Here is a 16,418-nt window from a genome sequence, read left to right on the forward strand (position 1 = left end):
TGTGTGTGTGTTCATGTTCATTCAATGACTCTTCTTGTAAACAGAAATGACCTGTGCTTTTTTCCAATAAAGTAGATTATAACAGGAAGTATGAATAATTCATTCACAATTTTTTCATGTTATATTGAATCACATTTTGCATCTCAGACTGTCTGAATCTATCATCTGGTGAAAATTGTTTTGTTTCAATACATTATTTACTTTCGCTGTGGAGTGAGGTAAACCGAAATATATTCTGAAAAAAAAAAAATCTATTAAAATGATTTGCACTTGATGATGGACCCACACAGTCTGAAATACGTCATTTGATTAAGTAAAACATGGTTACTTCCAGTGTACTGAATACAGTCACAGCTGCAAAAAAATGAATATAACTAAATTGAAGTGTATTATGATACATAAATTTATTTAAGTTGAACTGCCAAGAGTTTATGGCCATTATTCCACTTTTATATTTTTATTTCAGGTTCCTATTTTTGCTATGACAATCCAGCTGCTTTGCAAGACAATTTTATAACAGACATGGGTTTAACAACTTCTTCATTTGTATACTTATATTCGTTGTATTCCTGGCCCAACACAATACTGTGCTTCGTTGGTGGGTTTCTAATTGACCGGTGAGTATTTAAATAACTTAATAACACAGGTCTGAATGAGCATATTGTAAGGGAAGGTACCAGATGGAATAAAACACCGTGGAAAATGTAGATTGCTACTCACCACCTTGAGGAAGTATTGAGTTACCAACAGACAAGGGAAGGTACCAGATGGAATAAAACACCGTGGAAAATGTAGATTGCTACTCACCACCTTGAGGAAGTATTGAGTTACCAACAGACACAATGAAAAAATTGTGTTTTCATTGTGCCTTTCTGTGACTCAACATATTGTATGGTGAGTAACAATCTTATCATTTCCATATTGTTGTTGAGCATATTATAAGATAGAGAGAAAATTCTTCTCTTCTTTGTGAATTATATACCATGTTTATTCTGTGTGAAAAGTTAAGCCTGCATTCCAAACAAGGACTCAAACCTGGATACCTGCTACTTATGGGTGGCCAACTACCATTGCTGGATGATGTTTTGTTGGTGTGGTCTTCAGTCCAGAGACTGGTTTGATGCAGCTCTCCATGCTACTCTACCCTGTGCAAGCTTCTTCATCTCCCAGTACCTTCTGCAACCTACATCCTTCTGAATCTGTCTAGTGTATTCATCTCTTGGTCTCCCTCTACAGATTTTACCCTCCACACTGCCCTCCAATACTAAACTGGTGATCCCTTGATGCCTCAGAATATGTTCCACCAAGCGATCCCTTCTTCTAGTCAAGTTGTGCCACAAATTTCTCTTGTCCCCAATTCTATTCAGTACCTCCTCATTAGTTATGTGATCTACCCATCTAATCTTCAGCATTCTTCTGTAGCACCACATTTAGAAATCTTCTATTCTCTTCTTGTCTAAACTATATATCATCCACGTTTCACTTCCATACATGGCTACACTCCATACAAATACTCCTGATACTTAAATCTATACTCGATGTTAACAAATTTCTCTTCTTCAGAAATGCTTTCCTTGTCATTGCCAGTCTACATTTTATATCCTCTCTACTTCAATCATCATGCTCCCCAAATAGCAAAACTCATTTACTACTTTAAGTGTATCATTTCCTAATCTAATTCCCTCAGCATCATCCGATTTAATTCGACTACATTCCATTATCCTCATTTTGCTTTTGTTGATGTTCATCTTATATCCTCCTTTCAAGACACTGTCCTTCTGTTCAGCCGCTCTTCCAGGTCCTTTGCTGTCCCTGACAGAGTTACAATGTCATCGGCAAACCTCAAAGTTTTTATTTCTTCTCCATTGATTTTAATTCCTACTCTAAATTTTTGTTTTGTTTCCCTTACTGCTTGTTGAATATACAGATTGAATAACATCGGGGAGAGGCTACAACCCTGTCTCACTCCCTTCCCAACCACTGCTTCCCTTTCATGCCCCTCAACTCTTATAACTGCCATCTGGTTTCTGTACAGATTGTAAATAGCCTTTCGCTCCCTGTATTTTACCCCTGCCACCTTTAGAATTTGAAAGACAGTATTCCAGTCAACATTGTCAAAAGCTTTCTCTAAGTCTACAAATGCTAAAAACTTAGATTTTCCTTTCCTTAATCTTTCTTCTAAGATAAGTCGTAAGGTCAGTATTGCCTCACGTGTTCCAACATGTCTACGGAATCCAAACTGATCTTCCCCAAGGTCAGCTTCTACCAGTTTTTCCATTCGTCTGTAAAGAATTTGTGTTAGTATTTTGCAGCCGTGGCTTATTAAACTGATAGTTCAGTTATTTTCACATCTGTCAACACCTGCTTTCTTTGCGATTGGGATTATTATATTCTTCTTCAAGTCTGAGGGTATTTTGCCTGTCTCATACATCTTGCTCACCAGATGGTAGAGTTTTGTCAGGACTGGCTCTCCCAAGGCCGTCAGTAGTTTTAATGGAATGTTGTCTACTCCCGGGGCCTTGTTTCGACTCAGGTCTTTCAGTGGTCTGTCGAACTCTTCACGCAGTATCATATCTCCCATTTCATCTTCATCTACAATCTCTTCCATTTCCATAATATTGTCCTCAAGTACATCGCCCTTGTATAGACCCTCTATATACTCCTTCCACCTTTCTGCTTTCCCTTCTTTGCTTAGAACTGGGTTTCCATCTGAGCTCTTGATATTCATACAAGTGGTTCTCTTTCCTCCAAAGGTCTCTCTAATTTTCCTGTAGGCTGTATCTATCTTACCCCTAGTGATATACCCCTCTACATCCTTACATTTGTCCTCAAGCCATCCTTGCTTAGCCATTTTGCACTTCCTGTCAATCTCATTTTTGAGACGTTTGTGTTCTTTTTTGCCTGCTTCATTTACTGCATTTTTGTGTTTTCTCCTTTCATCAGTTAAATTCAATATCTGTTCTGTTACCCAAGGATTTCTATTAGCCCTCATCTTTTTACCTACTTGTTCCTCTGCTGCTTACACTATTTCAACTCTCAAAGCTACCCATTCTTCTTCTACTGTATTTCTTTCCCCCATTCTTGTCAATCGTTCCCTAATGTTCTCCATGAAACACTCTACAACCTCTGGTTCTTTCAATTTATCCAGTTCCCATCTCCTTAAATGCCCACCTTTTTGCAATTTCTTTAGTTTTAATCTACAGTTCATAACCAATAGATTGTGGTCAGAGTCCACATCTGTCCATGGAAATGTCTTACAATTTAAAACCTGGTTCCTAAATCTCTGTCTTACCATTATATAATGTATCTGACACCTTCCAGTATCTTCAGGCTTCTTCCATGTATACAACTTTCATTTATGATTCTTGAACCAAGTGTTAGCTATGATTAAGTTATGCTCTGTGCAAAATTCTACCAGGCGGCTTCCTCTTTCATTCCTTACCCCTATTCCATATTCACCTACTATGTTTCCTCCTCTTCCTTTTCTTACTATTGAATTCCAGTCACCCATAACTATTAAATTTTCATCTCCCTTCACTATCTGAATAATTTCTTTTATCTCATCATACATTTCATCAATATCTTCATCATCTGCGGAACTAGTTGGCATATAAACTTGTACTACTGTGGTGGGCATGGGCTTCATTGCTGGATGATAAGAGATACAAATTTTGGGAAGTTCTGTGAGAACATATGCAGAGTTTAGAAAGCATGGAAGAGGATGTGGTTGTCCGAAGGTCTAACAAGGGACGGGTGTGACATGTAGATCACCAATTTTGATCAAGGATGAAAATAAAGAGATATATGTTTCAGCTTTTTGCTACACACTCCCTAGTTTTTGAAAAAAAAAAAAATTAAGGTAAAAGTTATGACAGAAAATAAGATTTTCAGTGCTGTACTTTAAAAGATCGTCTGAAAACATTTTTTTATCAATATAATATGGGGTCCAAAGTCAATGATGTTCCAGTTATTAATGATTTTGTTTTTTCGTTCTGTACCATGGGTTCCTGTCAGTGTAGGTGTCTGGGAGAGAGAGGTCGGTGGACAAGTAATCAAGGGTTTGGTCTACTAAACTGATGATCCATGTTTGATTCTTGGTTGTGGCTTCTTCTTATTTTTTCTTTTTCCAGAATTTTTTTGGTGTATCTGATAATATTGTGATAATCGGAATACCTTTCTTTCCTTTTTTTGTAGTAAATCATTGGGAGATGTGCTTACTAACCAAATAAGTATAGTATATGTACTGTATTGATAGTTATTTTCTTTGTGATATATGACATGCTGTAGTAGGACGTTCATAGAAGATGATGCTCAGTCTCTCATAGGTGATGATGCTCAGACTTTCATAGATGATGATGATCAACAGACCTGCACCACGAAGCTGATAACGACCGAAATCTTGCCAGATTTCATTCGTGTCTTATGCACAGTGTGAGAAATATTTATGTTTTGCCTATATCTATGATGACTTTCATCCACAGAATGCGACAACGCTCATGAATGGACTATCCATTAGGATTGTGCAATAATGTACTTCCGGTATATTTTTGTGAACGTGTCATGATGAAAATAACTGTCAATACATTACATATACTTATTTCATTATTAATCACATCTATTTATGTTTTACTTTTAAAAAAAGGGAAGAAAGATCTATGGAATTAACATATGCTCTGAAAAAAATATTGAATGGATGAAAAAGCCGCAACCGAAAACTGATGTAAGTTAGAATTGAGAGCTTTAGGAAACATAGTTATACAGGGTGTTACAAAAAGGTATGGCCAAACTTTCAGGAAACATTCCTCACACACAAAGAAAGAAAATATGTTATGTGGACATGTGTCCGGAAACGCTTACTTTCCATGTTAGAGCTCATTTTATTACTTCTCTTCAAATCACATTAATCGTGGAATGGAAACACACAGCAACAGCGTGACTTCAAACACTTTGTTACAGGAAATGTTCAAAATGTCCTCCGTTAGCGAGGATACATGCATCCACCCTCCGTTGCATGGAATCCCTGATGCGCTGATGCAGCCGTGGAGAATGGCGTATTGTATCACAGCCATCCACAATACGAGCACGAAGAGTCTCTACATTTGGTACCGGGGTTGCGTAGACAAGCTTTCAAATGCTCCCATAAATGAAAGTCAAGAGGGTTGAGGTCAGGAGAGCGTGGAGGCCATGGAATTGGTCCGCCTCTACCAATCCATCGGTCTTCGAATTTGTTGTTGAGAAGCGTACGAACACTTCGACTGAAATGTGCAGGAGCTCCATCGTGCATGAACCACATGTTGTGCCGCACTTGTAAATGCACATGTTCTAGCAGCACAGGTAGAGTATCCCGTATGAAATCATGATAACGTGCAGCATTGAGCGTAGGTGGACGAAACTAAAATGAGCTCTAACATGGAAATTAAGCGTTTCCGGACACATGTCCACATAACATCTTTTCTTTATTTGTGTGTGAGGAATGTTTCCTGAAAGTTTGGCTGTACCTTTTTGTAACACGTTGTAGATTACTACGGTAATGTAAATTTACCTGCTTAACCCTCCGCCCTCTCCCAGATCCACTTCGTATGTTCTGTAACTCTCATTATGAAGGAGAACCTTCAAGAATATGGAATAAGACAAATTATTTATTACCAGCAAAGGAAGCCATTTTAAGTTTATTCTGTGCAGTAATGAACCTATTAAAACTATCACTAAGCTACTGACCTTGTTAACCATGGGAACTAAGATTTTCTTTTGATCCATTATAAATCAAACCTCTGGCAATAACATTTGTAGATTTTAAGAAGGCATATGACTGTCTCCACAGACCTTCAATATTAAAAATTTTAAGAAATCTAGGACTCCATCCAAAACTAATTAAAATAATACAACTCACTCTAACCAACACCAAATCAAAAGTGAAGTTTAGAGGAGAAATTTCGGAACCATTCCTCATAAAAACAGGCTTAAGACAAGGTGACTGCCTATCACCATTACTTTTCAACTGTGCACTGGTATACATAATGAGAGAATGGTACAAGTACAATCCAAAGAGGATAAGAATTGGAAGTGCAAAAGATGATATTAGCTTAAACTGCTTGGGATTCGCTGATGATCTTGCTCTCCTAGCCAACACCGTTCAAGAAGCCAGGTAACAAGTGAAATCACTACAAGAAATAGCAGAGAAAGTAGGCCTTAGAATATCATTTGAAAAAACGGAGATTATGCTAACTGATCCACCACTTGCAAACAAAATTGCAATAGGAGAACAGGAAATCAAAATTGTTGATAAATTTAAATATTTAGGCGAAATAATAACATACAATCTAAATGAGAAGCCATCATGGCAAAATAGAATAAAAAAACTGAACTATGCAAATTGCATTACCAAAACTACATACAACAAAAAAAAAGCCTATCTATAGATGCAAAATTAAAACACTATAAAACAGTTACACAACCTGAAATAACGTATGCAGCTGAAACTATCTTCAAAACAACTAATACAGCAGAAATTGACAGAATACTAAAAATAGAAAGAAGAATAATTAGGACATGTATAAATAAACAGTATAAAATAAATGGACATTGGAGAATAGCATCAAATGAAACAGTATATAAGAAAATAGAACCAGTCATGAGCACAATCAGGAAGAAACGCATCTCATTCTTTGGACATCTGATGAGAACTCCAGAAAACAGAATTAGTAAAAAAATAATTCAAAAATTGTGGAATAGCAAGAGCGACATTAAATGGATCACAGAAATTAAGTAAGATATAAAAGAACTTCAAATTACAGTAGATGACCTAAAAAACAAGACAGAGAAAACCAGAATACTGCAAGACCCGCAAACCAGACTACAAATGAAAATCAATAAAAGGAGTACAGGAAGAGTTGTCTCAGATGAAGAAAGAAAGAAAATATCTGAAAGAATGAAGAAATATTGGGCAGACAGAAGAGCAAAACACCTTTCATATAAGAATAGCCTCTAATAATTATATTACCTAAACATCATATTAAGTTATTGTCGAACACAAATTGTATCCATGTGTAACAACTTGTGTAGAACTTTGTATTTTTGACTACAGTGGTCCAATGAAGGCCATAAAATAAATAATAATAATAATAATAAAAAAATCAAGGTGATAAGTATATTTATAGAAAAGAAGCTAATTAAAAAAAGAACTACTCCTCTTTTTTCTCCCACTGCCCTGCTATTGTTTTGGTATACTACACTCAGGTGACAAAAGTCATGGGATTCCTCCTATCATGTTGGACCTCCTTTTGCCCAGTGTAGTGTAGCAACCTGATGTGACATGTGAACTTAGCAAGTTGCTGGAAGTCCCAGGCAGAAATATTAACCCATCCATTATTCCGAAAGTGTTGCCAGTGCAGGATTTTGTACACGAACTTACATCTTGATTCTGTCCCTTAAATGTTTGGTGGGATTCATGTCAGATAACTTGGGTGTCCAAATCATTTGCTCGAATTGTTGAGAATGTTCTTCGAACCAGTTGCAAACAATTGTGGCCCTGTGATGTGACGCTTTGTCATCCATAAAAGTCCATCATTGGTTGGGAACATGAAGTCTGTGAATGGTTGCAAGTGGTCTCTAAGTAGCATTGAACCAGAGGATCCAGTCCATTCCATGTAAACACAGCCCACATCATTATGGAGCTGTAAACACAGCTCACACCATTATGGAGCCGCCACCAAACTTGAACAGTGCCTTGTTGACAACTTGGGTCCATGACTTTGTTGTGTCTGCATCACACGCGAACCCTACCATCAGCTCTTACCACGTGAAATCGGGACTCATATGAGCAAGCCACAGTTTTCCAGCAGTCTAGGTTCCAACCGATATGGTCAGGAGCCTAGCGGGGGTGTTTCAGGTGATGTCGTGCTGTTAGCAAATGCCCTCACATTAGTTGTCTGCTAAATCTACATCTACATGATTACTCTGCAATTCATATTTAAGTGCTTGGCAGAGGGTTCATTGAACCACAATCATACTATCTCTCTACCATTCCACTCCCGAACAGTGCGCGGGAAAAACGAACACCTAAACCTTTCTGTTTGAGCTCTGATTTCTCTTATTTTATTTTGATGATCATTCCTACCTATGTAGATTGGGCTCAACAAAATATTTTCGCATTCGGAAGAGAAAGTTGGTGACTGAAATTTCGTAAATAGATCTCGCTTTGACGAAAAACGTCTATGCTTTAATGACTTCCATCCCAACTCGCGTATCATATCTGCCACACTCTCTCCCCTATTACATGATAATACAAAACGAGCTGCCCTTTTTTGCACCCTTTCGATGTCCTCCGTCAATCCCACCTGGTAAGGATTCCACACCACACAGCAATATTCTAACAGAGGACAATTGAGTGTAGTGTAAGCTGTCTCTTTAGTGGACTTGTTGCATCTTCTAAGTGTCCTGCCAATGAAACGCAACCTTTGTCTCGCCTTCCCCACAATATTATCTATGTGGTCTTTCCAACTGAAGTTGTTCGTAATTTTTACACCCAGGTACTTAGTTGAATTGACAGCCTTGAGAATTGTACTATTTATCGAGTAATCGAATTCCAATGGATTTCTTTTGAAACTCATGTGGATCACCTCACACTTTTCGTTATTTAGCGTCAACTGCCACCTGCCACACCATACAGCAATCTTTTCTAAATCGCTTTGCAACTGATATTGGTGTTCGGATGACCTTACTAGACGGTAAATTACAGCATCATCTGTGAACAACCTAAGAGAACTGCTCAGATTGTCACCCAGGTCATTTATATAGATCAGGAACAGCAGAGGTCCCAGGACGCTTCACTGGGGAACACCTGATATCACTTCAGTTTTACTCGATGATTTGCCGTCCATTACTACGAACTGCGACCTTCCTAACAGGCAATCACGAATTCAGTCACACAACTGAGACGATACCCCATAAGCCCACAGCTTGATTAGAAGTTGCTTGTGAGGAACGGTGTCAAAAGCTTTCCGGAAATCCAGAAATACGGAATCAACTTGAGATCCCCTGTCGATAGCGGCCATTACTTCGTGCGATTAAAGAGGTAGCTGCGTTGCACAAGAACGATGTTTTCTAAAACCATGCTGATTACCTATCAATATATCGTTCCCTTCGAGGTGATTCATAATGTTTGAATACAGTATATGCTCCAAAACCCTACTGCAGACCGACGTCAATGATATAGGTCTGTAGTTCGATGGATTACTCCTACTACCCTTCTTAAACACTGGTGCGACCTGCGCAATTTTCCAATCTGTAGGTACAGATCTATAGGTGAGCGAACGGTTGTATACGATTGCTAAGTAGGGAGCTATTGTATCAGCGTAATCTGAAAGGAACCTAATCGGTATACAATCTGGACCTGAAGACTTGCCCATATCAAACGATTTGAGTTGCTTCGCAACCCCTAAGGTATCTACTTCTAAGAAACTCATGCTAGCAGCTGTTCGTGTTTCAAATTCTGGAATATTCCATTCGTCTTCCCTGGTGAAGGAATTTCGGAAAACTGCGTTCAAGAACTCAGCTTTAAGGGCACAGTCATTGGTAACAGTACCATCGGCACTGCGTCTTGCCACTTGTGTACTTTACATACGACCAGAATTTCTTCGGATTTTCTACCAAATTTCGAGACAATGTTTCGTTGTGGAACCTATTAAAGGCATCTCGCATTGAAGTCCGTGCCAAATTTTGCGTGTCTGTAAATTTTAGCCAATCTTTGGGATTTCGCGTTCTTTTGAACTTCGCATGCTTTTTCCATTGCCTCTGCAACAGTGTTCGGACCTGTTTTGTGTACCATGGGGGATCAGTTCCATCTCTTACCAATTTATGAGGTATGAATCTCTCAATTGCTGTTGCTACTATATCTCTGAATTTGAGCCACATCTCGTCTACATTTGCATAGTCAGTTCGGAAGGAATGGAGATTGTCTCTTAGGAAGGCTTCTAGTGACACTTTATCCGCTTTTTTAAATAAAATTATTTTGCATTTGTTTCTGGTGGATTTGGAAGAAACGGTATTGAGCCTAGCTACAGCGACCTTGTGATCACTAATCCCTGTATCAGTCGTGATGCTCTCTATTGCTCTGGATTGTTTGTAAGAGGTCAAGTGTGTTTTCGCAACCATTTACAATTCGCGTGGGTTCGTGGACTAACTGCTCGAAATAATTTTCGGAGAAAGCATTTAGGACGATCTCGGAAGATGTTTTCTGCCTACCACCAGTTTTGAACAAGTATTTTTGCCAACATATCGAGGGAAGGTTGAAGTCCCCACCAACTATAACCGTATGAGTGGGGTATTTATTTGTTACGAGACTCAAATTTTCTCTGAACTGTTCAGCAACTATATCATCAGAGTCTGGGGGTCGGTAAAAGGAGCCAATTATTAACTTAGTTCAGCTGTTGAGTATAACCTCCACCCATACCAATTTGCACCTAGTATCTACTTCGACTTCACTAAAAGATAAACCACTACTGACAGACACAAACACTCTACCACCAATGTTAATGTCAAATTTTGCTGCAGTGTCCTAACGGGTATTGATTTCTGTGGTTATTTCATGCAGTTTTGCTTGTCTGTTAGCACAGCCACCTCTTTGCAAAAGCTACTGTTCTCGGTCATTAAGTGAAGGTCGTCAGCTACTGTGTTGTCTGTGGTGAGAGGTAATGCTTGAAGTTTGGTATTCTCAGCACACTCCACACTCTTGACACAGTGGACCTCAAAATATTGAATTCCCCAATGATTTTAGAAATGGAATGTCCCTTGCATCTAGCTCCAACTACCATTCTGCGATCAGAGTTTGTTAATTCCCATCGTACAGCCATAATCATGTCAGAAACCTTTTCTCATGTATCAGCTGAGTACAAATGACAACTCTGCCAATGTACTGCCCTTTTATACCTTGTGTACATGCTATTACCGCCATCTGTATGTGTGTGTGTTGCTGCCCCTTGACGTCTGCCACTGCAGTGTACATTGTACCATTCGTTTATGTGATAGCATTAATTTCAGAATGCTGTCAGTTGTTTCTGTGTTGTTTATATTAAATATTAATTGCCGGGTACACTCTAAACACAAATATTTTGGAAACTTATTGGAGTGGCTAGTAACACAGTCCATTTACTATATTATAGTGTATCTGAGGATTTCCAGTTTTCTTCTTGCTTAAATTCTTTAGCTCTGGAATATAGAGCTCTACTGTGAGCCCAATGTAAGGACAGGAAATCTGTATGAAGGTTATTTTTACTTCTAGTATTGTAGCTGGGACCTTCGGAGTTCACCTGATATTCACTAGTATTATTAACAACAAACACCATTAGGGTGTAAATGTATCGGCATGTGGGTTTAATAATTCCAAGAGCACAGAATAGGCTTCTTCAGCATTTTGGGTGATTGACATTACACTATATTTTTACTGTATGCTACTGTAAAGTAAATACTGTTTGACATTATCTGCTTTGCTTCAGGGGATTATGCCATAGGACAGTATCAAATCATAACTTACAAAATATGCTATCAATCCAACGTATAGGTCAGCACAGTTAGAGAGATTCTTAAGGGAAAAACAAGTAGACTGAACTTTTTTGTTTAAAAATCCATTTGCTGGTGCCGCCTCAGTTTGTTATCCATCTGTGTGCCTAAAAAGTTCTCACTAGTTTCATCGAGTGTGCTCTCATTGATATCTACTTCTTATACCAGCTACTCATTATTTTTCTGAATTTCATAGCATATATATTTGTAAGATTCAGAGGTAAGCTGTATGTTAAATGGGCATCATCAGCAACATCACAGCCTTTTAAGAGACTTCGATAGTCTTTATGTAGATTAAGGGGAGAAGTACACCAAGTAATGAACCTTGGGAGCACCGTAGCTAGTATTTCTCCATCGAAGTTTAATTTTATTCCTGTGGTTTCAGTTATTATTTTGGCCCTCTGCAGCGTTTGTGTGAGCTTTACATTAAACTTGTGCTGGCTGCCATAGAGTACCACTCATACAAATGTTTGCACAGTACATTTTAGAGAAACCATTGTTCATAGCAGATGAAACTATACGGTTCTATTGACCTTTCAAGTCTCGAAAATCTGTGATGTATGAATGTATGCAGATTGAAGTGATGAATGAAAATTTGCACCGATGCTGGGATATGAACTTGGGTCTCCTGCTCACTAGGAAGTATGCTAACCACTATGCCACCCTGACACAGTGGCTTTGCAAAGCTGCATGGACTATCATAGTTTGCCTCCCTCCCCAGTTCAGGTTCCCATTCATGCCTGTGCCCTCTTAGTATTACTCCTAAGCTCAAGCAGCATTGTAGAGGTCTCCAGCGCATTGGAATAGCACCTCAGCATCAAACAAAAGGGGGGATCCTGCCTGAAACCCAGGTGTAGGTGCTCTTCAATTAAATGAAACTATATGGTTCCAAAGTCTTGCACATCTATGACGTTAAATGCAGATTGAAGCTATGAATGAAAATTTGTACCAAGGCTGGGATTCAAATCCAGGTCTCCTGTGCTCACTAGGCAGATGCGCTAACCACTACACATCCCTCCTCAATCCAAATTATCATTCACATCTCGGCACACTTGCTGGTTAAAGCACCTATGCCTGGGTTTCAGGCAGGATTCCCAATTTTGTTCAATGCTGAGGAGCTATTCCAATACAGTTGGAGAGCCCTTGCAGTGCTGCCAGAGGTTTGGGGAAATACCACGTGGATCAAGGTGTGGTTGGGATTTTGGATTGACGAGGGAGGCGTGCAAGGGTAGTCTGTGCAGTTGTGCAAAGACACTGTGCTAGGATGGCGTAGTCGTCAGTGCATCTTCCTATTGAGCAGGAGACTCAGGTTAGAGTTCTGGCCTTGGTACAAATTTTCATTCATCGCTTCAGTCTGCATTTATACATCATAATTACACTCCTGGAAATGGAAAAAAGAACACATTGACACCGGTGTGTCAGACCCACCATACTTGCTCCGGACACTGCGAGAGGGCTGTACAAGCAATGATCACACGCACGGCACAGCGGACACACCAGGACCCGCGGTGTTGGCCGTCGAATGGCGCTAGCTGCGCAGCATTTGTGCACCGCCGCCGTCAGTGTCAGCCAGTTTGCCGTGGCATACGGAGCTCCATCGCAGTCTTTAACACTGGTAGCATGCCGCGACAGCGTGGACGTGAACCGTATGTGCAGTTGACGGACTTTGAGCGAGGGCGTATAGTGGGCATGCGGGAGGCCGGGTGGACGTACCGCCGAATTGCTCAACACGTGGAGCGTGAGGTCTCCACAGTACATCGATGTTGTCGCCAGTGGTCGGCGGAAGGTGCACGTGCCCGTCGACCTGGGACCGGACCGCAGCGACGCACGGATGCACTCCAAGACCGTAGGATCCTACGCAGTGCCGTAGGGGACCGCACCGCCACTTCCCAGCAAATTAGGGACACTGTTGCTCCTGGGGTATCGGCGAGGACCATTCGCAACCGTCTCCATGAAGCTGGGCTACGGTCCCGCACACCGTTAGGCCGTCTTCCGCTCACGCCCCAACATCGTGCAGCCCGCCTCCAGTGGTGTCGCGACAGGCGTGAATGGAGGGACGAATGGAGATGTGTCGTCTTCAGCGATGAGAGTCGCTTCTGCCTTGGTGCCAATGATGGTCGTATGCGTGTTTGGCGCCGTGCAGGTGAGCGCCACAATCAGGACTGCATACGACCGAGGCACACAGGGCCAACACCCGGCATCATGGTGTGGGGAGCGATCTCCTACACTGGCCGTACACCACTGGTGATCGTCGAGGGGACACTGAATAGTGCACGGTACATCCAAACCGTCATCGAACCCATCGTTCTACCATTCCTAGACCGGCAAGGGAACTTGCTGTTCCAACAGGACAATGCACGTCCGCATGTATCCCGTGCCACCCAACGTGCTCTAGAAGGTGTAAGTCAACTACCCTGGCCAGCAAGATCTCCGGATCTGTCCCCCATTGAGCATGTTTGGGACTGGATGAAGCGTCGTCTCACGCGGTCTGCACGTCCAGCACGAACGCTGGTCCAACTGAGGCGCCAGGTGGAAATGGCATGGCAAGCCGTTCCACAGGACTACATCCAGCATCTCTACGATCGTCTCCATGGGAGAATAGCAGCCTGCATTGCTGCGAAAGGTGGATATACACTGTACTAGTGCCGACATTGTGCATGCTCTGTTGCCTGTGTCTATGTGCCTGTGGTTCTGTCAGTGTGATCATGTGATGTATCTGACCCCAGGAATGTGTCAATAAAGTTTCCCCTTCCTGGGACAATGAATTCACGGTGTTCTTATTTCAATTTCCAGGAGTGTATTTAGTAGCAAGTTTATAGATTTTCAAACATTCATTAGTATATAAGTGAACTATTATATGTGGTTTCAGGTGTTAAGTGTTATATGTAAAAGCACGTATTGTGACTATGCACAGAAAAGTAATTTCCCCTTTTCCTCATCAAAACTAGTAACGGGTTGGTGGGGGGAGGGGGGGGGGGCGATGGGGATGTGGAGGTGGTGAGAGAACATTCTATTTATTTATATGTATTTGTTCCTGTGACATCTGTCATCTGTGTGTAGGACAAGTCAAGGATACTAATTTTCTTTTGAATGTCATGCCTTGCACCTTGCCATTTATCATCAAATTTTTGATTTCTAGTTTGGGATATTGTACATTCCTTATGTATTAATTGGTTGACATGTTAGGCCATTTGAAAAGTTAGACTTTAACTCTCATTGTCTGACATTCATTCCCTAATTTCTTTTTCTGTGTTCATTTCTAATGTCTTTTTTTGGCACTTATCATGATTTTCAACTCTTGCAATACTTTTAATGACACAGGAAAATTCCAAAAGGTGCTAAGATCCAGATTGCACATTGAACTTATAAGTGGTTGAATAATTATTGGACGACGACAGGAATTCTGTGCACATGTGGACAATACTGCAGTATTCAAATCAACATACACATCAATGACATTACATATTTTGTTCTAGAGTGTTAATTAAATTGCACTCCTTCCTTGTGACAAGTCTTAATTGTTGCTTGAGAAGTAACTTAAGAACATTTTGTTTCAGAGTATTTGGAATTCGTCTTGGAACAGTCATTTATGCGGCACTTGTGGTGTTTGGACAGCTGTTGTTTGCTCTTGGTGGTGTTGTAAATGCTTTTTGGCTAATGGAAGTAGGTCGATTTGTGTTTGGGTATGTACCATTGCCTTCATACTTTGTGTACTAAACCTTTATTTTGTAAATTTTGGAAGTTTTCCTGTTGTGTCTGTTATATTTAAATAGTGATTCAACCAGTTAACAATATTCATGCAGAATTTATTGGAGTATGTGAAAGCACTGTGACAAGCTGGAAAAAACTGACATTCAAATGAAATGCTTTGAATGTTTCACATGTTATCCATGCCTTGCAAAGAATACGACAGTAAAAATATTGAATGCTTGGCACATCAGAGCTTGTAAATATTTGGTAAAGGTCACGTTCTAAACACCATGAGCTTCATGGGTAATAGCCAAACTGGTATCCAGGAGTATGTTCAGTCATCTGTGGCGTCTAATAGACAGTACAACAAACAATTGAGTCTGGCTCCTGCTGCCAGAGACTCTGTGTGTGTGTGTGTGTGTGCGTGTGTGTGTGCGTGTGCGTGTGCGTGTGCGTGTGCGTGTGTGTGTGTGTGTGTGTGTGTGTGTGTGTGCGCGTGCGCGTGTGTGTGTGTGTGAGAGGGGGTCTTGTTGGCCGAAAGCTATCTATCCAACAGTCTTTTTGTTGTGCCTGCAACTCAGAATCTCCAATATATGTTGAATAGCTCATATCCTTTTCATTAAATTGTTACATTCCATCCTGGATTTTCCATTGTTTGAAGAACCAACAATTGTATGTCTATCAATATCTGCCACATAACAACTGTACACATAACAGCAGAAATGTAACTCTATTTACATTGTGTACGTCTGTATCAATGAAATATGTGGCAGTTATGAATCTTTTTTGATGTTCAACTTTATGTTCATCTAGAAAGCAAAAAACCATTGAAAACGTAGAATGCAATTAGAGCCATGTCTTTTGTTAGTATGTTTGGACGTGAAATCCGTCCCAGCTTACAGTAAGTAAGATAGATTTCATATCCGAACATATTAACATAGAAATGGTTGTAATTGGGTTCTAGGTATCCACATGGTTGTTTTCTTTCTAGATGATCATCTAGTTGAATGTCACAAAGAATTTATGACTGGGATGCAGGTCATTAGTTTCGAGATATATGAAGTGTGTAGACTTATGTTTCTGCTGTTTATTTATTTATTTCATCCAAGTATCATCCATTATTGATACAGTAGTTGTCACTGTAACACAGTAAAAAAACAACAGCTCAAAAT

At 40.2% G+C, this 16,418-nt stretch overlaps 1 protein-coding gene across 2 annotated transcripts in view; it reads left to right on the forward strand.

The window, feature by feature from the left end:
• Positions 1–16,418, forward strand: part of LOC126236894 (major facilitator superfamily domain-containing protein 1-like) — a 130,643-nt gene that overhangs the window by 11,233 nt on the left and 102,992 nt on the right. For both annotated transcript variants that reach the window (XM_049946534.1, XM_049946535.1), the window contains exons 3-4: positions 467–617; positions 15,114–15,239. In XM_049946534.1, the coding sequence (XP_049802491.1) occupies positions 467–617; positions 15,114–15,239 (277 nt within the window). The remainder of the gene's footprint in view (positions 1–466; positions 618–15,113; positions 15,240–16,418) is intronic.

Source organism: Schistocerca nitens, chromosome 2 (assembly GCF_023898315.1).
Source record: "Schistocerca nitens isolate TAMUIC-IGC-003100 chromosome 2, iqSchNite1.1, whole genome shotgun sequence".
NCBI classification, from domain to species: Eukaryota; Metazoa; Arthropoda; class Insecta; order Orthoptera; family Acrididae; genus Schistocerca; species Schistocerca nitens.